Raw genomic sequence first — 18,087 nt, 5'->3', positions numbered from 1 at the left:
TTCTATCGTTAACGTTTCTTTCACCGAGCATTTGTGATTACATGGCTGTGTACAAGTTTAAAGATTATGAGATTATAGAGATGAAATTATAGTATCTACACGAAGATATATCATAGTCTTCAGGTATAATATCGTGTAAAGATGACGTCACGGTGTACTTTGTAATACCTATGGAGCTTTTCATGTCAATATAATGGCAAACAAGCCAACGGCCCATTTGATGAAAAGTGGTAGCCGTCACCATAACATCAACATAACAGAATACACCGATAAGTCCTAATTGCCATCAAGTTTCCATAAAAAATATATATAAGCTTGAGAGGGGTAAATAAGTTGTTACTTCTATATGATTAATATCATAATTAGTAAGTTATAAGTTATATAGAGAAATTAATACAGTTATAACAAAATAGATCAAAACTGACACTAGCTGTTAAAGATAAATTAGCTATACCAGTTTAAACATAAAAACTTGTGTGAGAACAGTACTAGTGGGAACTCTGCCGTTTATTTCGTTCTATTAGAAAACTTCGCACGTTCGCAAAAACAATTTAATTAAACGAGGTACACGCAAGAGAAATAGAGACATCGGTTTGTTTTAAACTTTATTATTTACAACGTAACTATAAAAGTAACCAGAACTATAAAAGGGTTTATATTTATTTTGAAGCAATAACAATCAGGAACGTAACAGCTGATGCACATTTTATGAACACGTGTATGGTAAGTATGAGTCAGTGATTGTTTCGGTTCATTTAGGTTGAATCGAAACGAACTGTAACGAACGGGTTGACCCTCGAGAATACCTCGGGGCGAAAAGTCGCAACGCCGATGCCGACGAGAGCGAGTGGATATCCATCAACGATTCACCACACCGGTCAATTAGTGCAAGCGCCGGCGCAGCGGAACCGACTCAGTCGCATCTCATTTATCATCAATAACAATACCACGTCTACTTCACTCATAAATTCTATTGTTATTAAAGAAAACACATCTGTACAAACTAGACAAAATTTGTCAAGGCTGTCACGACACGCACATTGATTTTTGACATAGTTCATTTTATCTAGTATTGACACAAAGCTTACTGAAGCCAACAAAACACGAGAACGCGTTGAACAATCGGAAACTTGTCCTACTCACCTCGATTTTAACTTTTCGATGAGAGAAGGCAGCCGTTTTGTAAAAATTGTGTTTTATTTTATTCGAGCACACTGTTACACAATACTTACATTAAAGCACATAAATTATGATAGTTTTAGTAGGTTTTTGTAATAAATTACAAAAGCAATAAAATAGCAGCGTGTAACATACACGCTGAATGGCGGTTTGAACGAGCACGTAGTGTGCCGTCGTGAGATACGGCGACGACTGGACTGGGCGGGCGGCGACGGCGGGCTCGCTCCGGGCGGCGCCACCGCACAGTACCAACTACAAACACTAAAATAGCTTCGCACCTGCAGCACCGCAGATAAACCGCAACCTGTCCGCTTAAAACAGCTTTGTCTACGATACTTTGACACATTTAAACTTACTTTTATTACTACACATCATTTTAAAATTACCCATCATATGCGACAGACTTTCCGCCATGTCTGTAAGTAGTTATTTTTTACTAGTAGTAACCGCAACTAAGTTAGTGGATAGAGCGAATTTATATATATTTACATTATATACTAGCTAGGTCTACGATAACGTAAATATATAATGTAAATTAACGCATATTGTAAATAGAAGCATGTGAAGGTATTATTTAGATAAAAGTGACCTGTGTTAATCTAGAACATGCTCTACGTGCCAAAAATTCAAATCGTTTATCCGTTTCAAACATTTTTACAAATTTTCACTTTTTTATAATTCTAGTAGATAGTAACTGTATAATTTTATTTGCTTAAATGATATGAATGTGTCTTACAACCACGTAAGATAAAAGAATTATGATAAGAGTTATATAAACCAAAATTAATCATCAAATATTTCATAAATGATTTAATTAATTAAAGTGTAAAGTTTACTAAATTTATTTCTCTTTTAAACTAAAATCTATTTGCAGGAATTCCTATTCGATAGTTTAACAAATTATTAACGTCCATTAACTAAATTTGAACCAATAAGTATCCACTAAGCCACCCTATTTGTTTTCGTCCACTTCGTGTTCATCACTTATTATTATTATTATTCTATACTGATTTCTTTGGTGCTTTTAGGTTAATTATTTAGGTATTTTATTTGAATACTATCTTTCCTTGTTTTTGCTTATTGATTTATTAGGATAGTCTGACAAGAAAATCATTAAGGTATATCTGTTTCAGAACCTGTTAATTATTTATTGATATTTATCGAATAATTTAAAATATTTCTAAACTCCGACTTCAGTACAACTAAAGTAGGACTGACTAAAACCAGTTATTTTGATCTAAAAAATAAATTACTAAACCAATTTTGATACAATTTGGAACCAATAAGGAATTTTCCTAATCAAAGATTACAACTGACGGAGTTATTAGATAACAAAGATAATGAGAAATACAACCGAATTGAGATTATCCTTCGTTTTGAAGTCCATTGTAAAGATTGTGCCCCTTTAGACAAACAAACAATGAATCGATCAATTTATATGTCTCTAATTTTATTATTTCCAACATACCTTGTTTTCTTTTGATATTTTAATATGCACGTGTGAAGGACACTTGAGTTTTCGCAGAAACGTAAAAAAAAAAACCGCTATTTTAGAATGCATTATTATAACAAGTATAAATACTAGCACCTAAAATCTTTTAGTGCGTTATGTAAGCTATGTGTTATACAAAATACAGTATTTTAACTATTTTATTTAAAATACAAATAACAAAATATAGTCCGGTATTAGGTATATAGTATAGAACAAATCCAGTCCAACCTCTTAATCACTAAAAGAAAACAATATTTTTTATTTTTATTACATAACATAATATTTTTACATGTATTGTCAAACGAACAGCCTCTTGATGGAAAATGAATAAAACCTGCTAAAGAAAACAATCTTTAGCATTATCGAACACACTATTTATGTTAAAATGTATTTTGGAACCCAAAATATTTGAAATACTAACCACAAATTATTTCAGCGCAAGGTATTGGAAATATGAATAACTAATTGCATATTTTCAGAAATTATTGAAATACAAATACAAAATATGTATTTGTATTGCAATTATATATTTTAATTATAAATAATTCAATTATTGCCCAGCCCTGCATACAAACATACTCATATTTGTCACACCTATCTCGCATCAGGGAAGGCAGAAACAATAGATAGAAGCTATTTATTATATTAAGAGACCTGTCCTAACAGACAGATTAATTTATGAATTAATTAAATGAAATTAATGACAAATGCTTTTCTGAAATTCTTGGAATTCTGATTACAGATTTGCGCAAGGTGAAGACGCGGGAACTTATAAAATTATACTTATACTGGAATATACATATACCTGTAGCCTGCACGCATTGCCCGAGGTTATATTGCGATGTGATCGTAGATATATAGATAGAGCATCGAGTATCGAAAATGTGTTTTATTGTATTCAATACTAAATAGACATTTGGCTGATTTTATTAAACCAAAATAAAATGTGCTATTTTTTCATTGTTGCAAGTAATTGGATTAAAAATGTCCCAGATTAGGGCGATTTCTTAAATTATTTTAAAACAAAGTCATTATTTTATTTCTTAATTTAACCTTATAATTCGTCTGCTTGGGTAACTCTAGCTCATTCGTGTCTCTACCGTGAAGAAGCAGTTGTGTTTACATTTTCGTTTGAAGGATTTGAGTGCTGGGATCATCATCTCATCTCAGCCATTATCCGTCCTCTGCTGAACATAGGCCTCCCCCATAGACTGCCATAAAGAACGATCCTTAGCCACCTGCATCCACTCACTCTTTACAATGCATTTGAGTTCATCACTCCAACTAGTGAGGGTCGTCCTACACTGCGTTTGTCCTTACGGGATCGCCACTCAAGAACCTTTCTTTCTCATCAGTTGTCGGTTCTTCGACCTATGAGACTAACCTATTACCAGTTATTATTGCTTATCCTTTGGGCTTGTCGATCACTTTAGTTCTTTTGTGGATATCGTCATTTCGGTTACTATCACCCAAAAATCTCCGAGCATAGCCCTCTCTATATTTAACTGATTAATTTGAAGCTTTTGCATACAGGATCGTGTTTCGGTTCCATAAGTCATCACTGGCAACACGCACTGTTTAAATACCTTCGTCTTCAAAACTTGAGATTTAACGTTGGGATATCACAATAAAATTATAAGATATAAAGGCACGCCTACTTAGTCCTTAAGAATGGCAACGGTAACATGGGTGACAACAGTATACTTTATTATGTCCATGGTGTACATGTCTGTAGGCGACAGTTACCACTATCCATTAGATGGGACGTCGATTTGTTTGGCATTCTAGGTTGCATAATAAAAAAAAATATCTTATATTCATTAATAAACGTATATTATGGTAACCCTATTCATACATGAATAAAGCCTGACTAGTTTTTGGCGAGGTGACATGCTATCTATATAATCTTAGAATGTGATATAGCCTATAACGTTTTCTAGAAATAAGTTATCAAATGAAAAAATCCTTTTTTTCTAAATCCGACTGGTAGTTCTAGAGATTAGCACGTCTAAACAAACTCTGTCATTTTATTATATCAGTATCTACATACGCCTATAGAAAACTAAAATTCTTTAGTTACATACTTGCTAACGAGTTACGGATGTTCAGTTAATATTAGTGCCGTAGCACATGGAAACGCCTAAAGAGAAGCAGTTTGTTAGACACGCCTTCCATGTGCCAATATTACAGGAATAGACTGAAAACTGCGGATGTTGTAGCAGTAAAATATGATGTTGGTCTGGATAATAGACTTCATATAAATACCTATAAAGGAAACGTGAACAAATAAATTAGATATGTCTACAGACTGACGTAAGTAGTTATCTAAGTATAAGACAAACATAATACTCGATAAGTTTTCATCTATGCAAATTATTTTATTTTCAACCGACTTTAAAAACAATAAGGTTGAATACCTCATTCTTCGTATGTATTAAGTTATATTTTTCTTTTTATTGGTTACAGCATAATTCCGTCAGTTATAAACCGATTTGGATTTTTTTTTTCTGAAAGGATATACTTACAGATTGGTGCCATAGAAATGTTAACAAAATGAGTTCAGTAGCTTAGTTTTTTGAAGCAAAATAACTGGTATTGCCACAATTAAAATCAGTTTTTTTTTATATCTTTTGTATTCTATTTCTTTTTTGTGTTGTGTCGTTAAATAATATATAATATATGTAGGCACTGTGAAGATAATTAATTGAGAAACAATTTACCTATCAATCTTTCCATACACTAAACAACTTTAAACATATGAGTAAATAAAACGTAACATTGCAATATTATGTTGAGCCTTGATTATCTTTAATTACCTACCATAGTAAAATAGTATTTAAATGAAACTTAACAGTTTTAGAATCTACAGAATCTTTATAAATATTTCAATTAAGTATATGCTTCCCTTTTTGGTGATAAACAAAGAAATGCAGCAATAGACGTTCTGTATTTCACTTGTACAAAATTGGTTTTTAAATTTTGTCATGTATTTTAATGTTAATATTTCCAATGTTGATAGTATGAAAATAAGTTCTTAAGCTTCTGATCATCTGTTAGAGTTACAATTAGCAAGTTTCATTCAGAGAAATAACGTCCAGCAAAAGTACAATCGGCTGGAATGTAGAACTAGAAAGAAAGAATCTGGCGCATTGTAGCGTCAGCGTCATAGGACATAGCTTCCTGCGTTTTTCTCAGAATAGAAGTATTTTGAAGTCTCAAGTAGTTGCGTATCCTTCTAGACCGGTTGGGATATTATTATTTTATTTATTAAAAGAATATAAACATATTTATTCTGGCTGGCAGATAAAACTCAGAAAAACTCTCTTATCTATCAACGCAGTCTTTGATTTTGAACAAAAAATGCAGTCAAATTGTGAATCTTCTACGCTTTGATCGTGGCAATGGAGTTAGCATATATTTTGATATGTATGATCCTTGAATTTTGATGAAAAAATTGATTTTTTTTTTACAATAAATGAAATGTTTATACAATTCGGTTAAAAATTTTATTTGTTCATTCCAAAACGATGCAAGTTTTCATTATATTTACTGAATTTATTGGTCAAAATTCGAAGATATTATTTCAAGTGGAGTGTACACTCACCATTATCGTCGTCAGTGAGTGTGGAGAGTGGCCTCAAGTGTTCGAGTGAGTCGGCCCTGGCGAGTGCGTCGGGGGCGGCGCGCAGTGGCGCCGCGGGCGTCGGCGCGGGCGCAGCGCCTCCTGTGCCCTCACCTCGCGCGAATACTAGTTCCACGGCACCATCGTTTGGGAATGAAGGATCTGTTAACAATTAAGATAATTTGTAACAAATTGAGGTCTCAGGATTTGAAATTGTATGTAAATCTTAAGCCACAAATTAACATTGACGTCACTCGTCACAAAATTAGTATGAGACCAAGGCAGAAGTGGGTGGTCTGATTAAAAAAGGATAATTAAAATCGGTTTAATATTTACAATGATATGGTCTAATATATGTCGTTAAAATATTAATGATGAATATTGAAAATGGTCAAAAATACAGTTAAATTGAAATCTTCCTTTTTAAAGTTATAATTAAAAGTAATAATTTTATTAATATTAATATAGAGCGTGCCACATAGTTTAGCCACAGTACTTATTGTTGAACATATTCCAATCCAACTTGGCAAGCTACCGCTGTTTCTAAATTAATCGTGTTAGGTATTCTGTTTATATTAACAAAGACTAATTCTTGATAAACTCATTACGATGAGCCAGTTGACCTGACTTCGTCTTCATCTATTATCCTTTCCCGCTATCGTAAACCAGTAGCACAAGCGGGATTACCATTTAATTTTCATCAATTAAAAAATAATCAACAATAGAGAAGTTTTGTTTTTTAATAAAGAAAATATAGCAAAGATTACCATGCGCAGCGTGGTCGAGTTGTTGTTTAGTAAAAGACAAAGTGTGGTCAGCAACAGCGCAAGTGTGAAACTGGCACGCGAAAGCCAGCGTTCGCGGAGGAGCGCGCGCGTGCGCAGGTCTTCGGTACGCGCGTACGAGCACATCGCCGCGCAACGCTAGCCGCCCCACGCCCACCGTCCAGCCACCCCCGCTCACCATGTATAAACCTGCCCAAAGAATAACAATCATTATTATTTTTTTTTGTTGCAAAGTTATAACCGATTTCATTATACAACTTAGAATGGCAAACAAGCTGACGGCCCACCTGATGGAAAGTGGTAATTGTCGCCTATAGACATGAGCAGTACCATGGGCATAACAGAGTATACTGTTTGGCCCATGATACCCCCCATACGTTGCCATTCCTGAGGACTCATATGTTATTCCTCTATACCCTGTAAATTCACTGCCATATCCCACCCTTCAAACCGAAACACAGACAAGCAAACACAATTGCTTAACGGTAGAAACACAAATGGGACAGAGGTACCCAAGCAATCGAGTTTCGTACAAAGTCTCTCTCTGGTAACGTTATAACCGAATAAAATAAACGGTTAATTATATCATCCCCAGGTCGACTACCAAGCGATCCTACTTGGCAATCATCTTCATAAATTTTTGATGACTTCGTTACAATGGGCCTTCATTGACCTGCTTCCATCGTCAGTGTCCTATACCGATAGCACAGGCAAGGTTATCATTTCATAAGAAAAATTAGGTCCGCATTTATTGAGAATCACAGGGTACAGTTACAGCCATTCATCATCATCACAACTATGAAATACTTGTCTAGTGCAGGATATACTTATTGATTGGCAAATGTCTAGGTACTATTTTCCTAGAAAATGTAAAACAGCGTTTTTTCCATAAATGACTAATTTTGTAACAAAAATAGTTTCATTCACCATACATAAATCTAGTTTCGTCATGCCAATTTATTTGTCTAAATGCTATAAAAAACACGATAACACGGCTTACTAAATTTGTCAAGTATAAAAAAAAAACACATGCCTGATGTGTAAACGCAGACAAAGTTCTCATAAATCTTGAGGAATGCTATAGTAGGAGTGGCGGGGGAGGCCAGAGAACCAGCGACGCTAACGTGGGTTAAATGAAGCGGAGCAGCGTTTACTCGGATCTGGCCAGCTAGCAGGCCCGCGAATGTGTCTATGTACCTGAAAACAAATAAATAATAATATAATACCACTAAATATATTATACAGCGCCATCTAGTCTTAAATTAAGCAAAGTTTTTACTATGACTGCTAGACAACTTATACAATTTTTATAGCCAATACAAATAGACAAATTAATGAATATTAATACTTGTGTTATATGGGAATCGAACCCACGATTATCCCAAGGTGAAGTAAACTGATATACCAAGATTTTCTACAGCCGCTTTCAATATACACCTCTGATATTGTTTACAGATTTTAAGAAATCAATATTTTTATATCTTCAAAAAGAGGGTTGGCGACGCACACGTAACACCCCTAGTATTCCAAAGGTGTTCAAAGGCAACAGTGATCGTTTACCATCAAACAGTCTGTATGCTTTTGCCACCTATGTGATATAACAAAAGGTTCCAATCATAAATTTCAAGAAATTAAGAGGTTTAGTATTGGGATTCGATATTAGGACTCCGGGACCGCAGTTAGGTATTGTTCAACTGAGACGTCACCGTTTAAATTATAATTATCCACACAAATTTGTACTATTAACTTATAGACATAAATAACACCTCTGACAACACGGTATATACCTACCGTGTCATAGGGGATTCCTTATACGTCCTTACTCTTAACTTGTAACGGAGTAACTTCTAAGGTGTTTGCCTCTTCAATTAAATAATCAAAGTATTTTTATAGAGTTGTATGTTATATTACGAAATTGACTTTGTTAACATTCAGACCAAAACGCATGATGTATTGCCGCTATTACATGACAAAAATGTTATTGTCAGTGAGTACATGAATATGAATGTATGAATCGTAAATAATACGAGTTAAAGATATTTTTTATGACTAATAAACCCAAGGTTCCGAACATGAGATAAAATCTGGTTTAAATCAAGTTTTGCTATTTACATTGCCTAAAATTTTTGTTATGTATTAATATTCATATTTAATAAAATTCTACTAACTATAAATTAAATATTCATAATAATAAATTTTGCTTATAAATCTATCAATAATGTAATAAATAATAAGATTGTATCACAAATTATTTACCGTTTATTTGAAGGTAATCCGAAGACCGGTACCCGATCGTCAAGGTATCTTCTCATGGCGAATCTATCTAACGCATGCTCTGGAGCCCCGCAGATCGCAGAATAGTGCATGTACGCTGCTACCAAAACTCCTAGTCCTTCTCGATTACCCCTGTAAAATAACAAGTATCGGCATATAAGTAACTTACGAGTATATGCAAGAAGGTAGGCAATGATATTATAATAAAAATCTGCAATTTTTGGACGAAACAAAGAGTATCTGTCTATATAAAAGAACACTACCCTTGTTTTATTAAGTAGGCCTATTTATTATTAGACAGTTTTGATTCTGTTCTTCATTTCAAAGACAATTTCACCCTATGAATTTCTTTATTATATTATTAGCGAAACCAATTTATGACTAAATATTAATTTTATTTACTTATATTTATTGTGTGGTTTAATATAAAAGAAGTAAATCTAGAGACAGACGCAGATAGAGACTTATTTATTCTGTTTAATCATCATACTAATTTTATGACTTTAATATAAAAATTAACATATTCTTTATGTACAGATAAAAACAATAAGTATTAGTAGATGCTTGCATCATACCTATTGCCCTAATACTACAAACTTCAACGGTCTTGAAGGTACGGTAAGATGGTGATTATCTGTGTTTAAAATACGACATGTTATATCTAATAGATACATACGTATTGTTGATAACTTCATTAATTTATTATTTAAGAGGCACGTTCTTTTAGGTGGTGATTAGGTTAAATCTCTACCTCTTGATATAACATATTACCAACTTTTCCTTCATCTGGCTGATTTAACTATATTTCGGTATTTCCCTTTCTATCCCCCTATCTTATCTTCTATTATAATATTCATGTGTTCGTCGTATCGTATAAAGTATCCCAACATTTTCTGCTTTCTGTTTTCAATAATTTTTAAAGTTATGTTATAAGTGTTTTTTTTTAATAACTTACCACGCTAATAATATTGCTACATTCTTTGGATGCGCGGCGAGCCAGCTCTCAATGTGTTTACAGGCTGCACATAGTTTTTCCAGAGGCGGCGCTAGGTCACCCATCCATCCCAGCAGTTTGGCCCGTCCGAACACGTTTCGCGCTCGGTTTTCGTTACTGCCATCGCCGCTGCTCACTTCGAACACCTGGTTATCAGTATTTAATTTTTTTTTATATCTGCTACTAAAACACATAGAATATTGCATTAATATAAATAGGACATTTAACCTCACCAGAGAGCGAGGTTAACTTAATACGTATATGATGTAAGCCAATATACAGAATTATAAATAAATGCAGATTATAGTAAGGAGTGATATTACATTATTACTTGTTCTTGTAGTTGTGTATACCTGATAAAGTAAAAATCCCGATTGTGAAATAGGTTTATGCCAAATAACGTAGTGATCTACTAGTTTAAAAACTATATATCTAAGACAAATTGTTCTTTAATACTTACAAAGAGTAGCCGATGCTTGACTTTAATGTCATTTGTAAGTAATTTTTTTAAATTTTTTGTAAGTAAATTACGTAACTTTTACCTAAATAATTCCTCAAACTTAAGTTCTACATCTTATTACTTGCGACTTACCATAAAATGTTCTCCATGCTTGTTAGTAAGCATATGTGCCGCTTGTGCCTCAGCTTGTGCATCACGTACAGGTAGATGTAAGGCAAGCATGCGATCCGCCACATAGCATAAGTCTAGCCGGGAGTCCGCTGCCCCGCCTCCGGAGTAGCTCACCGAACGTGGCCCAGTCTATAAATAAATCATGGGATAAACATTATTAATTGTTGTTATAATAAACTAGTTGATCCTGCAAACGTTATTTTGCCCCCTACCACTACTTATCGGGACTTTTTTTCTTATCAGAATAAAAATTATTCCTTCTCTCAAATTGGAGTAAACAATAGGTACATTTACAAAAATTTGTTAAAATCAATTGTAAGGCTTTGAAGATAAGCATGTAGGAACATAGTATATTTATGTATTTTTGACCATCAGCTTTTAACATTAAGTCTGTGTTGTTATACATTATACTAAAGAATAAATGAATAAGACATGCATACTATAACAAGATAGTTATTCCATTCAGGCAATTTAAGCTTTGGTAATAAATGTGATAATGGTTTTAATAATAAAGACAACAAAATTTACAAAATCTTATACTCTGTTTCAATTAAGTTGCATACGTTTAGTTATTTTTGACATTTTATGATGTTAATTTAATTCGAGTGCTAATCTTATAAAACGATTATGCAATATATGCAATTTTTTTATATGCAATGTATATATGCAATGGTTTTTATATGTTTTGGATGTGTTAAGCGACTTTTGGTTTTGATGGTACGAGTAGAAGGTGGTGTCGTTTTGTGTGAATCGTCTGATGAATTTATATGTAGTTGTTTTTCAATTTACGTATGATAATTCCCTTTAGTTGGTCAGAGGTGGCAATACATAAGATGTGCACTGAAGCAAACATATGACGTTCCTGTGACTATAGGATAAAAGCTACCAGTCTGATTTGTTACCACTAAATAAGTATAAAAAATAGATATTATTTTCATTGCGATGTTCACACAACGAATTCAGATGATTTATAATGTTTTCTTTTTATAATTGCGAAAACAAATACCGACTCTTAGAAATCAATTTATTATGATTTAGTAATAAATGTTGCTACTTGTCAGTATTTGTATTTTAATAAAAGAACAACTGTACTTATCCACAAGTTTTGTAAGTGCAATTGAATATAATATAAATTTAATGCCCTGCGTGGTTTCGCAAAGTTATGGTACGACATAAAGAGTTATTCGACTAGAAAACGAACTCGTTATCCTATATTATTTAATCTATATGAATACATTCGATTAATGGTGCTGACAAATTCTCATTAAAACAAATAACTAACTGAAATTAATTCATCCATCTAGAACCTACAGCACCTTTAGAAATAGATACTTCATTATTATAAAACATCTCTGTCTTGGAAGATAAAAAGAATACTGAAAAGTAGCAGAATGGGTTATAGTTTTCAAGTTTGCCTTGGGTACGTATATGCCAGATCAGATATCAGTTTGTAGACGTGCCCGCTATAATTCTGTGAAAGTGACACAATCCATGCGTAGGCGCACGCAAATGCGACGCGACGGCCCGGAAGCTGACTTCTAAGCACATAATCGGATTAACTTGGTCGATGCACAAGTTCTACTAAAGTTCTATGTAACTAAGTCCATTTAAGCGTAAAGACGTTTATTTTGTATTAGTGTACTGGATCGTTCACCGATAAGGATAATTGCTATTACTGGTATATATTTTAATTAATGTAACATTATTGTAATAGAAAATAAAAATTTGTTCAGAAGCGAATAAATTTCCTCTTTTTATAATGGGCTGAAAATTATTATTTATATTTATAGAATTATATGGTCTAACACAGGCAAAGGGCATTAACAGCTTAATATGACAATTTTTATGCCGAAATAGCAATACCAATTCTTACAGAGATAGAAACGAGATCAAATTGCCCTGGGAAAAAGCATAATTATAATCATGATGAATTAACACATCGATTACCTCTAAGATATTTCGTATACGTATTGTATTACAATTTTTTTTTTATTTAGAACGAATAAATTTTATTTCGCAATACAATAAGCAGCTTTTTGCTTAGAAAATAAAATCAGCAGATTAAATAGTCGTGTCACAAAATTAAAATGGTAGTGAATTCTGTCATATGCATAAAGAATTATCAGAGTGGATTTATAATTGAGAACTAAATTTTTAAACGAATTGAAAGTCTTTTCTGAGAGTCGTTTAAAAACTGTTTTAAAGCAATTTAGCACATTATTTCATATATATATAAAAAGTCGTATCTACCAAATATTTAATAATTTATAAGTGATTAATACATTATTTAATATTTCGTATACCGAAAATAGAGTGTAACGGTACATTCAGTTCCGGATTCTTAAAACTACTAGTAGGTATTCTAAAATAGTCATACAAACAGCTATTAGGACTGTTATGTGTCAACTGTTTTATCAACTATAGTTTAATGTAAAGATGTTTCTTCCACGAGTATCTGATAAGAAGTTAGATTTCGTAGATAAAAGTGTCTATTGTAGGCCAGATAGTATAATACTATACTAGTAAGATTCATAGTTTTGTTTTATACTAGATATGTATGCAAGTAACATAAGATACAAACCTGTTCTCTCGTGAAGCCTGCAGGAGTAGCAGGGGCGCTAACAGTTCGTGTCTGAAACAACAAAAAAACGTGACCATCATTATATGACAGCAAAACTCATTATTATCACGTTACGCCTATTGCAAAATAAATCGAAATGTTCTTTCTTGCTTAAGGTCACAACAGACATTAAAGTTAAATCAAAAGTAATGTAATTGTATTCTCTAGGGTTCCGTAACAAATAAAGTAAAAAGAAACCCTTATGAACTTCCATCTGCTCGTTCGTCCGTTCACCCTACAGGGCTACATTATAACACTCGCTAAATTTCATTTTTAGATATTGTTGAACAAATCGAAAAAGAACGAGTAACTCAGGCTTTTCAAAGCAGGGATACTAATTAAAATTAATAATAACTAATTAAATATTGCATTAAATTTATCATTGGCCGTGTGGTCTCGGCATAGAATAGGCCACCCCTTCCTTTTCCGTGGGTGTTACAAAAGTCGACTAAGGTAGAGCGAGGGATACACAGCAGCGTCTCTCTTAAAACATCTTTAAAGCCTAACTGTTGTTTCCAATCCGCCTACCAAGCGTGGCAACTACTAGCCAAACCCCCCAAGGGAAGCCTATGTTCAACAGTGAACAGTTAAAGGGTGATGTGATAATGATGATAATTGCATCAAAGGGATTCATTTGGATATACACACAAACTGGTCTTTATTTTTTTATACCGGCTAGTTTCCCACATATAATTTAAATTGTAAGAAAATATTTTTATTTAATAATAGTTACAGCTTAAAAAAATAATACGTAATAGAACAATCTTTCCTAAATATAAGAAAATTTTCCTTAGATCATCTAGTTGCAATAATAATAATAAATAGATATTTATGTTGATGATGTTATATGTGTATTTTTTATGTATTATTATGTATTTTAATTATAGCAACATACTGAAATAATTTTCAGTATGTTGCTATAATTATGTCACATATTTTTCACCACATCTGCCCTTCATACACTTTCTGTTTTTACCTAATGGTTAGTTGGTAGAGAATGCCATATGGCATTAAGCTCGCCACTTGTACAAAGTTTTATTGTGCAATAAAGAATAAATATTTATATCATACAAGAAACATAAAAAATATATTTATAAATTAAACCTATTTGACAATTATTTTAAGTACGGACCCTTTGGTGTATGAGTCCAACTCTTACTCGACCGGATACATCTCTCAATGACATAGTCAACTGTCAGAGGATATTAATCGAATCTTAATATGAATTTAATTCAGAAAAGTACCTGGTAAGTACGAGTAATTAAATGCCTATCTAACATTTTGTAAATTATAGAAAATTTATATTGTGTTATTATATTAAATTATATAAAAACCAAAAGTAAATATGTAGTATAGGGCGCCTCCTGGGAGGTGGAGTGACTATCGCAAAAATGTTTCAAGTAATCGCTAGATGCTCAAGATTGTACTTTGTGGTCAATATTTTTATGGATATTTAAATATATAGATAATTAAATATGAAACTTGAATTTCATTCAAGTTTTTCATAACTAGTGAACTTTCTTTTCGACCGACTTCTAAAAGAATGTGGTTCTTAATTCAGTTGCATTATTATATTTGTTACCTGATAACTCCGTCAGTTCTATCCCGATTTGAAAAATTCATATTTATCTGAAAGAGTATATTTACAGATTTATACCATAGAAATTTTATTAAAATCAGTTCTAGTCTAATTTTTAATTCAAAATAATAGGTTTTACCACAATAGAAGTAGGTTTTTTTCGTGGGACATAATCTTTAATTACAAATATGTACCATGGTATCCAATGTCTATATTGTGTGAAAGATGTTTGACTATCTACGGACCAAATTATCAATATTTTTATTTTTTCATTTTAACACTTTTGTTTTTAGTTATTATGTGTGTATGTGAAGTACCAATTTTACATAAAACGATTTAATACTTAGTAGTTTAATACACTAGTTACTTCCTTTGTATATACTAGTTAATTATGTAGAAATTGCTGTTGTGGAGGAGGCATAGTACGGCCGCGAGCCTATCGCGATCGGTCGGACGGATCAAGTTCAATAAAGCTAATAAATGCGAGCGGCTAGGTGCGGCTTAAGTGATTACTGCAGCTTTTGTGGGGTGCTGCGCTTGTTCGCTATTTATTATACGACATACCGTTCAAATTAGACAGTTTCTTATGAATCATCGTTTGTTACATAAAAAAAAATTTAAATATTCTGAACACAAAAGAAAAACTTAAAATTGAATAAAATTATTGCAAATAAGTCCTTTTAATTAATAATACCTTTTTCTCTTGAATCTTGAAAAATCTTGAGAAAATAGACAAAAAAATATCCTTATTATAATGTCGGTTACATTTTTCTCTATCCATTATAAATGTATTTATTGTATTTATAGCAGCACCAATTTTTTTTTCTAATTTTGTCAAAGATACATCGCTCCTATTAAAGTGTTATAGAATCAGTAAAAGTATATGTAGGCGGTGTTAGAATCTTGATTAAGTTTGACCCAAGCGAACCATACAAAACACTATAACCAGCAAAACATGGTACCTCATAGTAAAACAGGTTAAGTTCTTATTTATGTTATTAATATAACTGTTAAACATATCATTACGGCGAATAAATTTATAGTTTTATAGAATACTAGCTGTATCCTTCGGATTTCCTGTAAAATATCCCAATTTATTCAAATACTTTTTATATTTGGTATAAAAGAAGTATTTAGAGTGAAAAAAAAAACATAGTTTACTTTTTATCCTGGTAAATTAATTTATTGATTCACGGACAAAATTTTCATTAATTTTGAGAACTTTTTCTCGTTCATTCTTTCCTGTTGTCGTTTTTGATAGCGCCTGTTTTGGAGATATTTTAATTAATTAGGCATTATAGCATATCGATGGTTATGTAGTCCTGGCATAGAATAGGCTACCCCTTCATTTCCAGTGGGTGTCGTAAGAGACGACTAAGGGAGGGCGAGGAATGGGTAGCAGCAGTTTTCATTTGAAACATCTCTAAAGCCTAACTGCGGCTGCCAATTTGCTTGCCAAGGCGAGGCTTTTGTTTAGCAATGGTCATTTAAAGATTGATAAGATGACGATACGTCCGTGTGGTCCTAGCATAGATTAGGCCACCCCTTCCATTCTTGTGGGAGTCACGAGAGGCGACTAAAGGAACTTAATGGTAGAGGGATGGGCAGCAGCATCTCTCTTAAAACATCTCTAAAAGCCTAACTGCGGTTGCCAACCCACCTGCCAAGCGTGGCAATTACCGGCAAGACACCCCTTATGGGGAAGGCTCCATTAAGGGGAGGGTTATGTTCATCAATGGACAGTTAACGGCTGAAATGATGATGACAATGATAACACACCGATAGACGTCTTCGACATCCAACAGCGACACTGCGTGACCGCGCGCGAAGTTCTCTGGGTCCGCGTTGCAAGTAGAACACAGCACGCCACAACGCAAACGCCAAACGATGGAGCGTCCGCGCAGCATCTGCACCGCCGCCATGACGTCGCGTCCTCTCACGCATTTCAATTTATTTCACCTACGCTCACTACCTCCGCAGCCCATTTGACAAAAAGAGCACACAAATTTCCCATCGATATTCAGCACAATGACACGACACTTTCACCTTTGTCAAACATGTAAACTTGTCCACCAAATTCTATGAATGTTGTTCTCATAATTAGTACATAGGTAGAGCGCTTATTGTAAATTGTTGTACATCAAAATAGTAATAACAATTCGAGTACAACACTGTTATTTTTATATTGTTATAGCTTTATTATAAAAGAAAAGATAATATCTGTAACTTTGTTTAGTCTGTACTAAGTAATTATGTATTAAGTTTATTTTGTATAATAAAGAGAAATGTATCAGCATATAGATGATCGCGCCTAACATTTTCTACGATCATCCATTATTCGAAATATTTCGTAGACTAGCTTTGTAGGAAGTTCGTAAACATTATTTTTAGCGTTAATGAGGTTAAAATGTTCAAGAATACTAATAAAATAGTTATAATTATGTTGACCATGACCAATGTTCACGTTAAGTGAACAAACCTGTTGAGTACTGTTAGGATGTCAACATTAAAAAAGTAAATTTATAGTATTCCATAAAAACTTTTTTATGCCCCTTCTTTTGTTAAGAAAAACAAAGGATTCTTTTAAAATCTCGGTGCGACCACTGAAACGCGATGTGAGATAACAAAAACATGTGGCCAACGGCGCTGGGCGCTCGCCGCCCGCAGTACAGCGGCGCCGCCCTGGCCGGGAAATGTGCAACCCTGCACTGCGTCATCCTCGCTATCATACCATTAATATTTACAATACTACCCCTATTAATTTTTACTAACTTTTCTTAACAACATGGAACGTACATTTCTCAACAGATAATTGAAAATACCGTAACATATTTGCATAACAATGCACTTTCACAATGAACTTAAGGCGACAGATAATGGTGTACAAATCCCATTACGATAATGGTTAACA

General features: G+C 33.2%; 1 protein-coding gene across 5 annotated transcripts in view; it reads right to left on the bottom strand.

Annotated features, from left to right (window-relative positions):
* Positions 1 to 18,087, bottom strand: part of LOC113516777 (tensin-1) — a 115,607-nt gene that overhangs the window by 19,166 nt on the left and 78,354 nt on the right. For 4 of the 5 annotated variants that reach the window (XM_052899603.1, XM_052899604.1, XM_052899605.1 and 1 more), the window contains 7 exons: positions 13,559 to 13,609; positions 10,939 to 11,106; positions 10,308 to 10,492; positions 9,335 to 9,484; positions 8,112 to 8,275; positions 7,061 to 7,267; positions 6,276 to 6,455 (listed from right to left, as the gene is read on the bottom strand). In XM_052899603.1, coding sequence (XP_052755563.1) covers positions 6,276 to 6,455; positions 7,061 to 7,267; positions 8,112 to 8,275; positions 9,335 to 9,484; positions 10,308 to 10,492; positions 10,939 to 11,106; positions 13,559 to 13,609 — 1,105 coding nt within the window. Of the gene's footprint in view, positions 1 to 6,275; positions 6,456 to 7,060; positions 7,268 to 8,111; positions 8,276 to 9,334; positions 9,485 to 10,307; positions 10,493 to 10,938; positions 11,107 to 13,558; positions 13,610 to 16,955; positions 17,136 to 18,087 lie in introns of those variants that run through there. The other variant, XM_052899607.1, reaches the window with a different exon arrangement.

This window comes from Galleria mellonella, unplaced genomic scaffold, assembly GCF_026898425.1.
Source record: "Galleria mellonella isolate WM207_F2 unplaced genomic scaffold, CSIRO_AGI_GalMel_v1 utg588, whole genome shotgun sequence".
In the NCBI taxonomy this organism is placed as follows: Eukaryota; Metazoa; Arthropoda; class Insecta; order Lepidoptera; family Pyralidae; genus Galleria; species Galleria mellonella.
This window is presented reverse-complemented; position numbering and strand designations above follow the sequence as displayed.